The 18,724-nt window shown below is 32.3% G+C and overlaps 3 protein-coding genes and 1 pseudogene across 3 annotated transcripts; 3 read left to right on the top strand and 1 right to left on the bottom strand.

Moving 5' to 3' along the window:
• The first annotated feature begins 177 nt into the window (after positions 1-177).
• On the top strand, positions 178-2,260 carry LOC106295297 (annotated as a pseudogene).
• Positions 2,261-2,573: 313 nt separating this feature from the next.
• On the bottom strand, positions 2,574-4,386 carry LOC106344199. Its single transcript, XM_013783614.1, has 8 exons — positions 4,363-4,386; positions 3,737-3,826; positions 3,601-3,646; positions 3,437-3,498; positions 3,232-3,317; positions 3,022-3,093; positions 2,849-2,919; positions 2,574-2,749 (listed from the first exon to the last, which is right to left on the bottom strand). The coding sequence occupies exons 1-8, from the start codon at positions 4,384-4,386 to the stop codon at positions 2,574-2,576; spliced, it is 627 nt and encodes a 208-aa protein (XP_013639068.1).
• A 1,028-nt stretch (positions 4,387-5,414) lies between these two features.
• Positions 5,415-9,890, top strand: LOC106344198 (NAC domain-containing protein 1-like). The gene is made up of 7 exons (XM_013783613.1): positions 5,415-5,422; positions 7,062-7,314; positions 7,910-7,980; positions 8,855-8,888; positions 8,970-9,340; positions 9,440-9,599; positions 9,690-9,890. Exons 1-7 carry the CDS (start codon positions 5,415-5,417, stop codon positions 9,888-9,890), a joined length of 1,098 nt encoding a protein of 365 aa, XP_013639067.1.
• A 4,614-nt stretch (positions 9,891-14,504) lies between these two features.
• Positions 14,505-15,694, top strand: LOC106344197 (NAC domain-containing protein 1-like). The gene is made up of 3 exons (XM_013783612.1): positions 14,505-14,655; positions 14,729-15,045; positions 15,383-15,694. Exons 1-3 carry the CDS (start codon positions 14,505-14,507, stop codon positions 15,692-15,694), a joined length of 780 nt encoding a protein of 259 aa, XP_013639066.1.
• Positions 15,695-18,724: the final 3,030 nt, after the last annotated feature.

The raw sequence follows: 18,724 nt of genomic DNA, 5'->3' as shown, positions 1-18,724 counted from the left end.
AAAAAAAACGGTAGATACTGTATATTACAAAATGAGAGAATCAAAAGGTAAATCGAACAAAAATATCCAATATCTTAATTTAGGTGAATTGTATTTAAATAAAAAAAATGAGAGTTTTGATGGGCCTATTTAAATTCACAGTTCACACTCTCCCTCCAAAGCAAACCAACCAAAGCAAAAGCAAAAGCAGAGAAGAAGTTACTCAGAGAGCAAAGAGAAACCGACCGGCGGCTAAACTCTTCACCGAAAGAAAGTATGGAAGGGGAGAAGCCAGGGTTTGGATTCCGTCCGTACGACGAGGAGCTCGTGGGTTACTATCTCCATCACAAAAATCTGGGAAACGATAGCCTCGTCGACGGACTCATCAACGAGATCAACATCTACAGCGTCGATCCTTGGAACTTGCGCTGTAAGTTGCCATCTTTTCTTTTTTTTTTTTTTGTTGCGCGAACGAAATTTTCTCATTCCTGATTTTTAGGGTTTCCGTTCTCTATCTCTGTCTCAGTCCAATCGAGAGAACCTGTTTTGTACTTCTTCTCCCGTAGAGATAACAAGTACGCGAACGGGAATCAACAGAGCAGGACAACACCTTCTGGGTTCTGGAAGCTGACCGGAAAACCCGTGAATGTCATTGATCGGTGGGGAAACGTGTCTGGATCTCGAGGTGAGATAATTGGTCATAAGAGGGTTTTAACGTTCGGCAGGGGGAAAAACAACAGTGTCTCTGAGGTAAAAAAAAACCAAATCTGATTGGGTGATGCACGAGCTTCACTACACCGTCTTGCCTGAAGACAAGGTATCCCTCTTTGTGTGGATGCTTGTTTTGTCTCAATAGCTGTTCAATGTATTTTAATTATAAATTATATTGAGGGATGTCTGTACTACACCTTATATTTTTTTTTGTTTATGTTTATAGAGGACCTATGTGGTATGCAGACTGGAATATAAGGGTGACGACGTGAACATCCTATCTCCTAAAGCAACAGATTTCACTCCCACTTTTGTTCCCAATATGTCCAATAGTGCAAGCTCTGTGGTCAGAGTCATTCTCTTTATTTTCTCCTCTTTTAACTTTTGACTTGTGCAAATCTCCCCCTCAACTGTTTATTTCTTGTCCAGGTCGACCAATCATTTCAAGTGAATTCAGAATATGACAACCCTTTCCCCGAGTATCAGGACCATCTGTTCAGCGGAATCTTTGACATGTTTGATACATTTCAAGGATATTCTGATAATTTAAACCCTGTCTTGGAGTATGGTTTACCAAATCAAAGCAATTCGTTTAGTGACCATCTCAACGTCCAACCACCACAAGTTCCTTACTTTGCTCCATTTGAAGATGATTGGGATACGCAAATGCTTGAACAACACCTTGACTCTTTGGAAAGGACACTTACGCGAAACGATCCCTGCCGTCACCGCCCTAAAAAGCCTGTCACTGGGGTTTTACCCGGTTATAGCAGTGATAGTGACACTGACTCCATGGTAACGCCACTTTACAACACAATCTTTATCACTTCTCTTTTTAGAATTTTGCTTACACGTCTGTTTTTTTTTTTAATGGTTTTTAATAGATTGGAACAGATGCTTGGAGCTCGACTGATAGTGTTGGTAGTAAAGATGGACCATACCATACTCCTAAAGATAATAATCCATCAATGATTACTGTTCAGCCTTTGGACAATCATGAGGCACAAGAGCAACCAAAGCAGCTGGAATTGCAGTTGCAGGGCAAAGAAAAGGTAATTGTTATTATTAACACTCTCACTGAGAAACATGGTTCTGATGCAAAATGTGGAATCACAAGTTCTTAGTTACATTACATGTTAAATTATGAGGGGATTTGATTATGTTTTGCTGGTGATAAATAAGCAGCAAAGCGAATGCGTGTTGAAAATAGCTGAAGACGCGATCAAGAAGGCTCCATCCACTTCTGCAGTGAAACAGAACTGGATTGTTCTGGAGGAGATAAGTCAGAGGAATTCACGGTGGATCTATCTTAAGAACATCATTGGCCTCTTATTGTTCATCATCTTCATCATTGGTTGGATCATTCTGGTTGGTTAGGTGATTAAATCCGGCTCTTGCTCACAAGTTTCCTACTTTCTTTCTTGTTTTCTTTCTTGTTTTGGGTTTCTTCATCTGTTTTCTAGCTCGGAAAAGTCTGCAGTTGTGCAATAAGAGAGAAAAAAAAGAGAGGTAAAAAATATATATATATGTTAGGGAGAAAAAAAGAAAAGAGAGGTAAAAAAAGAAAATATGTAGAGAAAAAAGAAAAAAAAGCTATGTATCATTTTGTGTAGACTTGTAAAATAGATAAAACGATTTTGCATTAAAAAAAGATCTAAATTGTGTTAAAATTGTTGCTGGCTCAATGATTTGACAAAACTGACAAGAAAAGCAGAGAACCAACAATTAAAAGCATCATTTCTACCAAAACATAAGTATTACTTTACCATTGATGTTAGCACTGGAGATAAAATGAATTAGCCATTGCAATTGTATAACACATACATTTATTGAGCTGGAAGAAACATGTACAAGAGTTTGATATTTTCTTCAAAAACAAAAGATTAAAGTGGAAGTTGAAGTTGGAATCTTAAAATTCTGAACAAGGAAGATAAATGGACAAAAGATCCAAACTGTGTGAAGAATGTTGTTGGCTCAATGATCTGACCCACCAAAAATCTAACTGTGTGTGCGATTAAGCATACAGCTATGCATCTGCTCGTGGATGATTCAGTCATCACTGGTTTTGAACACGAAACAAAGTGTCCGAGGTTCCAAAACAACAAAATTAATAACTGGTCTTGATCAATCGATAAGCATTAGTAATTGAAAGTCTGACCTTTAAGAGCCATGGAGTTGGATGTTAAGACAAGTATATCTATAATGAAGATCGCTGACACTGGGAACTCCATACCTGTAATAAACAAGTTTCTGACGTTTTAAGCAAAGAGACATGATTATGAAAAGCATTAGAGGTTTGGCACTCCGATATGAGAGGAGGTAAAGCTACAACATACCAGCATCGCAAGCAGAAAGATCTTGAAGTAACTTGATATTAATATCCCCAAAAGAATCTCTCTTTTTCTGCCAATTTTCAACAAAACCATACAAAAATCAATCTCCATAGAATGTTTTAGATAGCATCTCATACACCAAAAGAAAAAAAGTATCAATGTTTGGTGAACAACTCATAATATGAAGAAGAATGAATGAAGAAATCACCTGGAAACTTCATTTAGCAAACCCTTAGCAGCAATGGCAAAAGAGAAGATGAATGCAAGATTTGTAGTCAGGACGTCGACTAGAACCTGTTACATGCAAAAAAACATTGTACTTTATTTTCTCAACTACCTCAATATAAGAGGAAAAAGAGAACAATAATTCTAATAAGTCTACAAAAGGATATTAAAAAAAAAGAAGATCCAACCTTCATAGTTATCAGAACCAAGCTCGATTGCTCATGAGTTCTTCTAAGTAACAAACTTCTATCTTTGTTGAGTAGTTTAAGGCTTTTCAAATAAGGTTGATGTATAAACACCACTAACTACACAAATGGTTTGATCGCCGAAAGAGTATGAAACAAAAGGATACACGAATCTAGAAGAAGAAAAGCAAAGACCAACTTCCACAACAGATGCTGCAACAAAAATAGAGATTAGCCTGATAAATCTTTTTGTATTCTTTTAACAATGTATAAAATCAAGAGCTGGAGATCAAAACAATTTACCTGAATATTAACAGTTTCTTGATTAATTTCATTGTAGAGGACGTGCCTATACACTTTGGGTCTGTGTAGAACTAAATGGATGAAAATAATCTGACAAATTAATCAAATTTTAGATCATGATTAACGGAGATTCTTAGGGTGAGTTTCTTACCGGAATATAAGAATATATTTAAAAGCCGGTTCTTAGCTTTTTTAGTTAAAATTTAAGAAACGAGTTCTTATATTCCGGTAAGAAACTCACCCTAAGAACCTCTATTAATCATGCTCTTAGATTCCCCAAAACAGAAATTTGGCGACATGCACATAACAAACCAAAAAATCGATAATATAACCATAACCTTCATTAGGCTATGATAGTTATGTATTAATTTCTATTTTACTCTCTCTCGCTTTCACCTCTTCTTTTTAATTGACTTTATAAGTTTAAAAAATATTGATTTGAATTTTTTAAATACTTATAAAACACATAGATTTTTTTTCTATGTAAATTTTTTAAAATTTTGTAGAACATATATTGATAAATTGAATATGTACAATTATAATAAGAAATAATATTTTGTTCTATTCTATTTACAAATCTAGAATAGAATTGTTATCATACAATCTATCTTTCTTCTATCTCTCACTCTATTTCTCTTCCCAATCTCCATCTCTAAATCCCTCCATCCTTTCTTCTGAATCAATATATTTCTTTTTTTTCTATCTTTTGTATCTATATCTTTCTCTAACATCTAATGTTTAAAAAAATGTGTTATTGTATTTTATCCTATTTACGAACATAGAATAAAATTTTAACTACTCTCTCTCTCTCTCTCTCTCTCTCTCTCTCTCTCTCTCTCTCTCTCTCTCTAGAATCAATTAAAAAAAACTCTGTGTCATGTGACCTAACATTTTAAAATGCGTAGATCCATAAACTGAAATGAATAAGAAGATACTGTATTACTTTAGGAGCAACATATAGACTTCATAGTTTACACATCGTATACTAAACTTATTTAACGCTATATTCTTAAGTCCGAATTATTGCAATTGGCCAGACCTAGCTAATAGAAAGTCTACTGGTTTTCATTACGTTGCTATATCGTAGTATTTGTTTTTTCAGATATAATTCATAATTTGCGAGGTGCACAAGTTTATAAAATAACCTTTATATTGCATTCCTACAATGATACATAATATTACATATGCATTAAGATATTTGAAGGCATACCTTTGATTTCTACAAATAAAATATGCAAAACAACTGGTATATGTTATTCTCATAAACCTTTAAACTAAACAATATAATTGAATTTTATACAGTTGTTCCAAATCACTAAAAGTTATCCTTTTATGGAGAGGCAATAACCACTTTTATATGACCTATTATCTTTTTAAAAGCTTAGTTATTTGATTGTGTTAGCAAACACACTAATGAAGAAAGTACACTTACTGCGTTCCAAATGTGTGGAAATAGAAACATGTATCTTTCTAACTCTTTAAGCGCTAACAAATAGTAGACAGAAACAAGGTTGTGACATTTATCTTTAATTTAAATAATAATTTTGTAATGGTCTAACTATCTTTGACTTTATAATTCGTACCTAACCCCGGAAAATTTTCCGAAAATCCTAAAAAAAAAGAAAGAAAGAGTAAAGAGTGTTGTGATTTGAGTTTTATTCCTCTAAAGCTTTAATCGATGTACATGTATGATACAGTGTGGTTTAATTTCTCAATGCCAATCATCATATTTGTTAATGTTTAAGTTCAAACCACATTAGGTTAAATTGTTGCCAACTTTTTATTCTATTTGTTTTTTTTTTTAATGTATAATGATGGTTTATACTTCGATCCCCCATGGTGTTAGATCATCAATCAAACCTATTTGGAGTAGTTCAATAAATATGGAATTTGAAATCAACAAATAATAATAATGATGGTTCTATACTTTCCATAATTAATTATATCTATTTGTTTCAAAACAATATTATTGTAGATTCGTATAAAACCGGGAAATCAAAGGATTAACTAATGAATTACTCTCACTTGGTATTTGAAGTCAGTTTTTCATCTAGAAAGGCACTTAAAGATTATACAAATAAGATGTTAGGAAAGCTTTTAGTTCAATGCTCAATGAAGAAAATAAAAATAAGTGCATTTTTATTCTGGAAGATGCGAGTGAAGTTTGACTAGTACTATATTGAGAATTTTTTTTGGTTGTTTCTTTTGATATTTGTATGGATGACATTAATCTTTTCTCACAAGGAAAGTCTCTTATTGGTCAATATGAACCACTTGCTCTTGTTTCTTTTATCATGTGCTCTCTTCTAAATCGTTTTTTTACAACGAACTACTAAGATTTTCTTGGTCATGAATGTAGCTTCGTCATTTGAAGATACTAAATGAAATCTCCTTTTAGATTTTTTTCTCTCTAATGTTGCCCCCAACTGACTAAATAGCTATACGTCATGCATCATTGTTTGTCCAATTCAAAGCAATCCATTCCCTTGTATTTTTTAAAAAAATTCCCATCAATTCAATATATATACTTGTACGATTTACTCAGTTATATGTACATATGAAACTAACTATCTACTTGTCATGATATCCCAAGACTAGAAACGTTACGATATATATATCAAGATTGGTTAACAACTCGATTTTTAAGGTGAAAGACGTAGCACTTTTCATCAAAAGATATAGCCTAACATATGGGAGTGAGAACCACTAGCTAACACCTACTTAGTGACGCCAAAAAAGGAAAAGAGCAAAAATTAAACTACTTCTCACTTTGTGTATGGTTCTATTGCATTTTTCCAGACTTTTTCCTTTGAATTAAATGAGCTGTAAACAACACGGTCAAATTTTCAGCACACAATTCGTAATCTTCTAGATGTTCCAACGAATGACCACAACATCATATGATCGAAAGAAGATGTTTTTCTACTTGAAAGAATCAAAGAGTAAGGAGGGGACAAATTAAAGAGATAAGCACCCTCAATTTTTAAATAGGAATAGTGAAGATCCTCTTATATTAAAAAATAATATGTGTGTTTACACATAGCTAGAGGTTCAACGTTCTCACCTTCGTTGGACAACACTAGCTTAAGATTGAGATTAAAATCTTAGTTCTACTCTACTTACTCGGGGTTTATTCTCTCTACCATTTGCTTTTATAAACGGTAAATACTGTAAAAATATATTTTTTACAACAATGAAACTAAAACATAAATTACGACATACACGTCGTGATAATTCACTAGCTCTTATATTTTCTGCATTTGAGACTTTTTAATCTCAAAAGTCTGGAAATACTTTTGTGATTTTTTTAGTTTTTCTGATTTAGGGTTTCTGTTCAATCGAAGATCAAATCGAGAGATCCTGTTTGGTACTTCTTGTCCCGTATAGAAAAAAACGGGGGTCGACAGAGCAGGACGACGCCTTCTGGATCGTGGAAACTCACCGGAGATCCTGTGAATGTCAATGATCGGAGGGTTTTAACGTTCAGCAAGGCGAAAAGCAGCAGCAGCACCAGCTCCATATCCGAGTGGGTGATGCACGAGCTTCACTACACCCACACCGACTTGCCTGAACACAAGGTATCATCCACTTTGATTTGGGTTATTTTGTTCGAGAATATGATCCTATTTCCAGATTCCGGGTAGATTTATTATATAAATATTATTATTAAAAAAAATAAAATAATTGCAACACTGACTTTCTGTGGATTGGTTGTTTCGTGTCTATAGCTGCTGTGATAATTTAATTACTCATCAATGTTATTAAAATCATAAATATTATGTTGTTTTGTTTCAATGTATATTATATTTTTTTGAAGAAAAAAATGGTTAAATTCGGGTCTATTAAAGACACAGACCTAATTTTCGGGTGGGAGATGCAGTCCACGACAGACTTTCTCCCGAGTATTCATACGGACTTATCCGTAGCCGTGGTGAGCAGGACAATGTGACTTAGTTTTCGCGGCAAGAGTATCGAATCCGGAATGTGTTTGCATCCAAGACTCGTTCCCTACCACTAGACCACAAGTCCCACTGTAACAATGTATATTATATTAATATGTTGTTAAGGGATTTTGTACGGACAAAACAAAGTTGAGGTTCGAGATCTTTGTCTGATTTTGCTTTTGACACTGATGAAGCTTATGTGCTTTTGTTGCTGGATATTTTGTTACAGAGGACCACCTATGTCATCTGCAGACTGGAATACAAGGGTCACGACGTGACCATCCTATCTGTTGCTCCAGTATGAAATTTATTTTATTACTATAGGACAACTGATATTTGTAAAAAATAATAAGAACATAAATTAAAATTACAATACCGAAATATAAAAATAAAGAAGAATTACAGAGTCGAGATAGTTAATCTCTTTCCTTAAATCTTTAAACACCCCGTAGTGTGACGGTTTCATAGCGCTCAGATTTTCATGATACAACTGCAGCATTGTTTCTGTTTACCATCACCCAAAAACAGAATCTATCGAACCTAATTTTGTATTGTACTCTCAGACTCAAAAAATAAAAATAAACATAACTATTCAATATGGGAGAACTGTTTTCTTGTATGTATGTGTTGGTGTCTTCGTATATTTTCTAAATGGCTCACAAGCCTTTATATAGAAAATACAAACATCACATTATGCTTTTCAAAAGCCATAACGTTAAAGAGAGTAATGGAGTCATTCAAGTAAAAAAATCAATGCTGTCATTAAGAAAATTTAATTTCTTTTGACTCAATTTTTAATGACTTAACAATAAGAAATCTATTATATATTTGACCGAATCAAACATAAATAATATTTCTTTTAATTTTGGGTTTGCATTTTATGTTTATACAAACATAAAGATAGTCATGCATAAAAGTTATATGAATAAGTAATGAACATAATGTCTAACTAACAAATTCAAATTCAAACCCAAATATCCAATATGAGACATTTGCTAATTTCTTATAGCCAAACTCATTTTTGGACTTCCATTTGTCATTCAAAACCAACTTTGATTTTGACATACGAGTACACTACTTCATAGTGTCAAATATTCGGTTATTCCGACGAACGTCTTCGTCCGAAAACTTACCAAAATGGTTTTAAACCATTTCGTCAAAAACGAGTTCCAACACCTCCCACTATGGCCAATAGTGCAAGCTCTGTGGTCAGCCATACTCTTTCTTTTGCAGACCCTTAAAACAATATCTTTGTGTCTTCAACTAATTTTAATGTTCCCTTTTTCCAGGTCGACCAATCACTTCAAGGGAATTCAGGACATTACAACACTTTGTCCGAGTATGATTCAGGACATCAGTTTAATGGAAACTATGACATGCAGCAATCATTTCAAGGATATTCAGAATATTTCAACCCTACCTCGGAGTATGGTTTAGCTAATCAAAGCCACTGGTTTGGCAACCTACAACAACAAGTTCCTTACTCTGCCCCATATCAAGATGATTCTGATATGCTGAGGCAGGTTGTTGAAGAAAACTGGACCTCTTTGGTTGATGAAAGGACATGTATGCGAGAGGATCGTAGCCATCACCGGCCTAAAAATCCTATCACTGGGATTTTACCCGGTGATAGCAGCGATGATGACACCGACTCAACGGTAACACCACTTTACGACACTATATATTTACAATCTGTATCACTTCTGTTTTAAGAATGTTGGTCACACGTATGTTTTATTTTTTTGGGTCTTTTGATAGATTGGGAGAGACCTTGGAGCTCGACCGATAGTGTTGGTAGTAAAGATGTACCATACCATACTCCTAAAGATGATACTTCATCATTGAGTACTGTTGAGCCTTTTCCCAATCATGAGGCCCAAGAGAAACCAAAGCAGCTGGAGTTGCATGGCAAAGAAAAGGTAGTTGCTGTTAACACTTTCACTGAGAAACAAATTCTAGTTACATAACATGCATGTTAAATTATTAGGGGATGGTGAATCTGTTTGCAGGTGATAAATATGCAGAAAAACGAATGTGAGTGGAAATTAGGTGAAGACTCAATCAAGAAGGCTCCATCCACCACTGCAGTGAAGCAGAGCTGGATTGTTTTGGAGGAGATGAGTCAAAGGAACTCACAGTGGATCTATCTCAAGAACATGATCATTGGCTTCTTATTGTCCGTCTCCTTCATTGGTTGGATTAAACCCTAGAGTTTATGATTTATCCAATGGTTCAGAGTTTACCCAAGGGTTTAGGATTTAGTGATTAGGGTTTAGGGTTTAGTGTTATTAAAATTTAGTTTTTAATATATGATTTAGGGTTTAAGATTTTCCAACGGTTTAGAGTTTATCCAAAATTTAAGGTTTAACGTTTAGGGTTTAGGGTTTAGGATTTATGGTACAGGGTTTAGGAAAAGAAAGTATGTAGGGAAAGAAAAAGATAAAAAAGTATTTACCATTTTGTGGTGTAGTCTTATATAATAGATCAAACGTTTCTGCAAAAAGAAGAGAACCCAAATTTGTTAAGACTGTTGTTGGCTGAAAGATATGCGACCCATATCTAACTTAATGTACTATAACACATGAAAATCGGATAACTAACAATTAAAAGCTTCACTAGTACCAAAACCTAAGAGCATCTCCAACCATACTTTCTATTTTGAAGTTTCTAAAATTATATATTTGAAGTTCAAATATGTTTTTTCTCCAAAAGCAGAACTTTAAATTTAACTTTAATTTTTTATATATTTTATACTATGATCCTTATACTTGTCATAATTAATTTAAATTCATATTTTTTTTTATAAATAACTAGCACATATATAAAAAATTTAAAACAATAACAATTAATAAAATTTTATATTAAAATATAAATAACATATTTAATATTAAACTTCAAGCAAAATACCATATTATTCCATAAAATTATTTACGTAATGTATATATGATCAACTAATACATATCCAGATAAAAAATGATTTTTTTTATTTTTTTTATTTGTAGATAACAAGATAAAATTGTTGAAATCGGGTGATCTTAATACTTGTAAATACATTAGATCTGAAAAAGAAAGTAAAAAGAGAAAAATAAAATATTGCTAAACACTTAACTTCTATCGATCGATGATATTAATACTCGTGAATACATTCGATCTGGACAAGAAATAATCGGACGAAAAGACATCAAAAACAACAACAACCATCTTCAGTTACACAAAATTTGTGGACAATATTTTCAATATTTTCAAGATTTTGGAGGTTCCAAATCAATTTAACGTGACAATTAGTGTTGTTGTAATATTTAAATTTGTGTAATAGCTATGTCTTTATGTAATTTTTAAAAGTTTTGTTGTTGTTAAGTTTCTTTTATATTGTTGTTGTCTAAATCTTGTTTTAAAATATTTTAAATTTTATTTTAAATTTTTACTTAATTTTATATGTAAAATTTAAATTTATAAAAATAATTGAAATTATTATGAGATATTGAATTTTTAAGGTTTAAAATGATAAATAAAAAAATATTTAATAATTATAAATGTGATATGTAATTGTAGGGAGCAAAATACAAATAAAATATGAAACTTTAAATTTGAAATTTTGAATAGTAAAATTTCAAATATAGAGTTTCATTCATCAAAATTTCAAATTTAAAGTTTTAAAATTCTTTTTGGAAAACAAAAAACTTTATATTTAAAGCTATAAAATGTCTTTCGGATAACTCAGAGTATTACTTTACCATTGATGATAGCAACAGAGACAGAATGAATTAGCCACTGGAATTTTATTTATTTATTTAAAATGAGCCCAAAAATAAGAATTATTACATTGGACCTGTAACCCGACAAAGAGACAGTCGGCGGTTGTGTTGTATTTAGTTATTTAAATTTCGATGTAACTCATCGAATCCGCTAACAAAACAGACCCCCAAAAAAAAATTGAATCTCCTTTCGATTGGTTCTGCGTTCAACCGAAAATGTTGAAAGACAACCATACAAGTTACAAGCTCAACACTTTGGGATTAAACCTGAGTTTTATATATCTTAGTTTAGGTAACTTTTAGTTTTCCCAGCTCGATCTGGAGTGATTTTCGTAACTGTTTTTGAAAAAAATCTTCGTGATATTTAATGGAGTAGATGTTTTTAAAAAAGAAGCGTTATACTCTTTTCTCTTGCTTTTCTTTATTCAACTTGGGTTTCAAAAGTGCCTTTTTGGTTTCGTTATCTTTGTTCTTTTTGAAACTAAATCCAATCATATGCGTCCATGTCCACCAATCAATTCCATTTCATTACATGTATACCCACTATATCATATCACTGGGCGCAGGAAAGTAAGTAATAGTACGATTTTTATCAATAAAGAAAAAGTAATTAACAAAGTAAAAGAACTTACAAACCATATCAATCTCGTGTTCTCACTAGTCACCACCTTAAAATTAATGGTCGTTATTCTCATAGGAACTCCAATCGAATCTATCGAATTGCTCGATATCATTTATTTATTGACTTCTCTTTTACTTTTTGTATGTTGTTATTAATAAAGAGAAATATTATCATAAAGAAGGGATGTAAATAGTTGTAATTCAAAAGATTAAAACTGATAGAATAAATCGAGGAGACACTATCTTGTGACACAATCACAATACATCTCATGAATAGCGGAGATCAAGGTTTTAGCTACTTCCTTCGCTCCTAATACTTTGACAAGAAACGAAAGGGAGTCAAGAGATAAAGGAGGAGTCTTAAAGTGTAAAGAATGGGGTGACGGTTACTACTCTTTTACCCCAAAAAGATATTGTTTGTTAAAGGACAAAGTATAAACCATTCTGGAAAGTGTGGATGTTTTCTTATATAAATAAAATATTATGTTAATATTTTTTTCTAAACCAGGTATTAGTTAAGCGATTACAATACTAAAACTGGACCTAAATATGAAATCTAATCAACCAAAGTAAACCGATACCAAACAAAAATTTAAATTCTACGCAGCTTCAATCGTTTTCAAATTTCTGCCATTGTTTCCTCCGGAGATCTTGTTTACCGCTTTCAACATCAGGTGTCTCGAGTTTTCTAGTCAGTTGAAATCACTCCAACAACAACCACAGCTGCGTCGCGAGTGAGATGGGATTGTTCGACAAACTAAAATCCTTTATTATGTTCATTATAAAAATACGAAACCAATATAAGTTATAAATGACTAAAAGTAATATGGTGATTAAATTAATACAAACCACTAAACTACAGTTATATTGACAATCTTACTTCTAAACCCAAATAAAAATCTAGCTATCTAGTGAACACACACATTTTTAAAGTATGAAAAGTCAGAATTCAAATCGAATTTTTAAAATTGAATCTTCAGTCGATGGAATCATAACTTGTATTTTTTCTTGTCAATAGTTTTTGTACCAAGAATAACTTCGCAAAAAGTGCAATTCTAACATGCTACGTCACACATCCATTCATACAAATGACATAATCATCCGTTACATCTCTCTTATAACGGTACAAATCAATTATATTGTGCAGTCGACAAAAATAAAGTTTATGCAAGGTCCAAAAAGTGTTACATCTGCAAAATCTAAATGTGAAGTGGTCGAAAACATTGGTGCAGTTTATCATTGGTGCAGTTTACCATGTAATTCCTTTTGGATCCTCCTCAACTTTGCTTTTATCTTTTAGTCTAGTTTCTGGTTTCAATGGTTGTATCAATTTCTGTTTTTGGATGGTGTCCATCACCTCGCCGATTTATAGCTCCAGGAAGGTTTGATCACCTTTGTTGGTTCTCTGTACTATCTTGTTCAAATCAATATTCATTTACTAGATGACAAAAAAAAAAAAAAAAGCTCGAAAACATATTTTAATCAAATTAACACACAAGTATTGCACTTTTCTTCTGTGGGGACACGTTGACCGCATAGCTTGCCAACTAAGTTTTAATTAAATTAAAATTTTCATTTATAATACAGATAAGAGATTAACTAAATTGATTGTTAAAAAGTGTTTCAAAAGAAATATACAGTATAACTAAATCGATTAGAAAGAAATTTTAAAAATATCTGTTTTTGAATAATTATATTTCATGTCACTGATTTATTGTATAAATATAATTTCAAGATTATTCATATTTAGACTTCCCTTAATCATAAATATTTTTAAGAATCTTCTAGAAAATTAGTATAGACTCTTGTACTGAAGTTATTATCTATTTTTAATCGTCACTTCTATCCATTACATTTTTTTAGGATACATATATATATATATACATATATATATACATATATGCTTTTAATATCAAAATTTAATACTGATTAAATATAGGCTTTTTATAATTTTAATAACCTATTTAAAAAACATTCTCAACGATAAGAGATCATATAATTTATACTATGATTATACAATAAATTACTTTTCAAAATATTCAAATAGATCAAATATTTTCATTATTGTATTTTTACGTAGTGAGTAATAACACATTTTTAAAATATCATTTAAATCATTATAAAATATTCATATCAAAAAGTAGTTGACAAAAAAAAATACAACACATGCAAAAAGATAGTATCAATTTTGCTAAGGTGTATATGTAACAGTAACACGGATAAAATGTAAAGAGGACTTGTTTAAATTGTGATAACAAATACGTATTTTTGAAGAAATTGTGAAAGAAAATACGTATAGAAATAAATAAAAAGAGTTCGCTATATAGTTTGAACTCCCCCTGGCTATCAGTTCCACTCTAGCCAACCAAAAAAAAAAGCATAAGAGAGAAACCCTGAAAAGGTGAAGCGTTATCTCCGATTGTTGTTTCTTTGATTCTTTGAGTGAAAATGGATGGTATTGTGGGGTTTGGATTCCGTCCTACAGATGAGGAGCTGGTCGGTTACTATCTCCATAACAAAATCCTTGGACAGAACTGGCTCGTACAAGAATTCATCAGCGAGGTCAACATCTCTGACTTCGATCCTTGGAACTTGCGCTGTAAGTTGTGATTATGTGTTCATTTTCTTCTTTTGTAATGTGTGTGTGTGTGTGTTAAAGTTGTAACTAACAGCGTCTTTGGGTGTCTCTCTCTCTGTCTCTTTATCAGTCCAATCGAAGGTGAAATCGAGAGACCTTGTGTGGTACTTCTTTTCTCGCAGGGATGCGAATGGGGACAGACAAAACAGGAGAACGAGTTCTGGGTTCTGGAAGATTACTGGAGATCCTGTTGATGTTAAGGATCAGTGGGGAACTTGGTGTGGATTTGCAGGTAAGATTGGTTACAAAAAGGTTTTGGTGTTCCGCATGGGAAGAAGCTCGAGCTCACAGAGCCCCAAATCTGATTGGGTCATACACGAGTATCATTACACTCTCGTGCCAGAAAATCAGGTATTCTTTTCATGTACTCCACTTTGTTAGGTTTCTTTGATACTCCCTCCCAATATAAATGTATGATGTTTTTTTATCTTGTATACAAAAGATGATGGTTTAGGATATAATTAATACATTTATTTTAAAGTAAAACATAAGTTAAAAAAAAAAAATTATGAGTGGTGGACTTTTATTGATAAAACCAAAAATTTAAAAATTTAAAATGTATTTAGTGTTTTTAACATGCGTTAAAAGTTTTAAATATCATACATTTGAATACATAGGGAGTACTATTTACATTAGTGTGTGCACTCAATTTCATGTTGATTGTGGAAATTTTTACGTACAACTACAGAGGACCTACGTCATATGCAGACTGGAATATAAGGGTCACGACATGAGCATTCTGTCTTCTAACCCAACGGATCCCGTTCCAACTTTTGTCCCCGATGCGGCTAATAGTACTGCATCAGGTTCTGTGGTCAGTCAATCAGTTCAAGGAAATTTAGGATCCTTCAACACTTTCTTTGACTATGATTCAGCAAATCAGGGCCAGTGGTTTAGTGGCGACTTTAACCTGGAGCAACCAGTAGTCCCATATGATGATGGTACATATAGGATTTGGGACTACGTGGTTGAAGAGAATTTCAGCCGTTACCGACTTTAACCTGGTTGCAGATGATGAACGATGATGCTAATTAAGCTGTAAAACGAGTGCGATTGAAAAAATGGCTGGAGATCAATAGTTAGCATGGAGCGCAAGTTTGTAATATTAGATTTCAGACATGTATTCATACTATGTACTACTCTTTATACGTACTATCAATTTCCCTATATAAACAATATGTGCTTTAAAGTAAGACTAAAGATGGCGGTTACAAAAAGAAAGTAAGACTAAAGATGGAATCTTTAAGAATTTAGTACAAAAGGAAATAAAAAAGATAAAAGACAATATTAAAACCCTAACAGATTTTGGGTCAAATAGAATCGTGATGCCTACGCATCTAGCGTGAAAGATGTTAGAGCATCATTAGTAATAGGTTTCTTTACCAAAGTCTCTCAAAATAAATATATTAGTATTTTAAAATAAAGTAATTACATAAGTAAAAGTTAATGTGGTAAAATAGTTAATGTTGACATCCGTAGAATTACTCTCCAAACACAAATGAAAAGTTTCTTCTCATAGAGATGTCTCTTTCATTTCTTGCCATCTCTCTTGTTTTCAATTTTCCTATTAGTTCTTTTGCCGAGAGACTTTAGTAAAAATTGACCAATGCGGGTGTCCTTAGTATATTATACCCCAAGTGTGAAGTTTTGGTTCGGGTTCGACTACACCAATTAATCAGATCAAGAACTGAACTGTACAAGAATAACTCTTGATATTAGTATCTAACCATTTTTCTTGCAAATCGATTCGACATTTATCGAACTACTTTTTAAAAAAATAAATGAAGATGAAAACAGAACCGGAATCCAATTCACTACACCAGTTTGGTCTTTTTGCAATATCCTAATTAATAAACCGATTTTATAATCTACGTCCACCAAAACCCAATCAAACAATCTAAAATCTAAACTATGAGAACCAAATCGACCAGATATCCTACCGGAGACTGCCCAGCCCTTACGCCATTGCTCATCTCTATGATGTGTGGTGTAATACATAATTTCACAACTTTTTAAGTAACATCTTTAAATTATTGAATGAATAACATGTAATTTCTACATGAATTTAAGATGGTTAATTCAATAATAATACAAGATTTTAATCGGAATTTATAGGTTTAACTTATTTTAGTAACTTAGAGATATTCAATTTCTGAAGCTAAAATTTTTATAAGAAAGTAATAGTACCTTTTTCGAAAAAGAAAGCAATACTAGTAAAGAGGTAAACAAAATTTAAAGCGAAAAAAAAAATTAAAAGCGAGGAAGACAATGCTTAAGTTTGCAGGGGTTGCTTTCTCATCCACTGGCTCTGTTTCCTAGGGATTTGTTTCTCGCCGGCTTTGTGTATCAAATCAATTGTAATGTTTGTGTTAATCAGCTTAATCTTTCATAGGAAAAAAAAAGGAAGACAATGCTTAGGCCAATAAACTGTTTTTTTTTAAAATCACGTGACTTTGTGATTGCTCATGTATTTCTTCTTAACTATGAAACCTAAAAACCCCACTGATTTTAATATATCTTATATCAATCTGTGTTTATTTCATATTTTTATAGTTCTACGTTCTTTCGATGTAAGCACATCCTTGTTTTCCCTATAATCCACATTAATGTAACCATTTGTATAAAGGTTTTCGTGTAAATTCTATAATGTAATATTTAACGTTAGCAGAACAAAGTTTACCCGGAAAAAATGTTACCATAATACATTCGGACCATCTTTAGGGTTCATTGCCTGTTTCAAATGTAACAAAATAAATCCAATGTGTACTGTTAGAAGAAGTAACTGAAGAAATAAATATATGAACATCGACATCATACCTATGTTGCAGCTTTATGTGATCCATATGTATTATTTTGCTTTGTAGTTGATGTGATTTTGTTATTTAAAGTGAATTAAAAATCTGTAAAAATAAAATGTAAACGGTTAAATAATTTTTATACTAAAAAAGAAAACACACAATAAGTAGTTAAAACGATATATACTGTCTCATTCACATAACCGCGTTATTCTCATTCTTCCATTCAAGAAGACAAAGAAAAAGAAGAAAAGATCACAAAGGACAGAATGTAGCTCTTAAGGCTGTCAGTGTGGGGACGTCCATGCATCTGAGTGCCCTCCATATCACTCATAGGATTAGTATCTACTTCTCTATTTTTCGATTAACTAATAGGGTAACTAATATACAGTTTATACTTTATACTTTATAATTTATATGCAAGGGTTCAAACGAATAAATTTAACACTTATATACTAGTAAATAAAATATACTACTAAAAGAGACGAAAAAAAAAACGCGCCATAACACTGTTCGGTATTCGCGGTTAGATGTGCCTAGACTTTCATCCAAAAGCCCCCACTTGAGAGTCCACCCCCTGCATGGTTTTTCTTCTGCCTGAGTGGGTCAACTACTTTTGATTGGGAATCTTTCTCTTTATTGTATAGTCTATACTTTATTGTATTTTTCAAACATGTTGTCTATTAACCGGATGCAAAGTTATAACTTTAAACAAAAAATTACAAAAATTATTTCAAAATAATATCAGAGAAGGATGATGATGACTCTTTTAGTGATCCAAATGTTAAGTTATAACTTTATAATAAATTAACATGTTTCCCACCAACAAATAGAAAGCACTGACTTTTCTCATCGTTTGAGCTGTATGGGGTATTTAATTAATACAATAATAGCTCGTTTAAATTTTTTTTTGCATACAACAATGTTAAATTTGAAGTTAAAATCAGTTTGAAGGTCTGTTTTAGTTAAATCTATGAACGCTTAGTGGTATGGTCACGCTTCCTTGTCCAAAAAGGAAGTGAACAAAAGGTAACTCATTCTCGTCGGTTGGTGGGCACTTATCAAGAGTAGGGCTGGGTAACTAATCCTAAATACTTTGAAGAAACAGAGTTCTAACAAGTGTCTCTCTGTCCATAGATGACAGCATCACCATTGCTAAAAGCTGATACTAGATTTTCTTATGCATAAAATACTCATATAAATTAATATTGCAATTAAGTTTTTAATTGAAAAAG

Source organism: Brassica oleracea, chromosome C5 (assembly GCF_000695525.1).
Source record: "Brassica oleracea var. oleracea cultivar TO1000 chromosome C5, BOL, whole genome shotgun sequence".
Taxonomy (NCBI): Eukaryota; Viridiplantae; Streptophyta; class Magnoliopsida; order Brassicales; family Brassicaceae; genus Brassica; species Brassica oleracea.
Note: the sequence above shows the minus strand (reverse complement) of the source record. Positions and strands in the feature narration are given on the sequence as shown.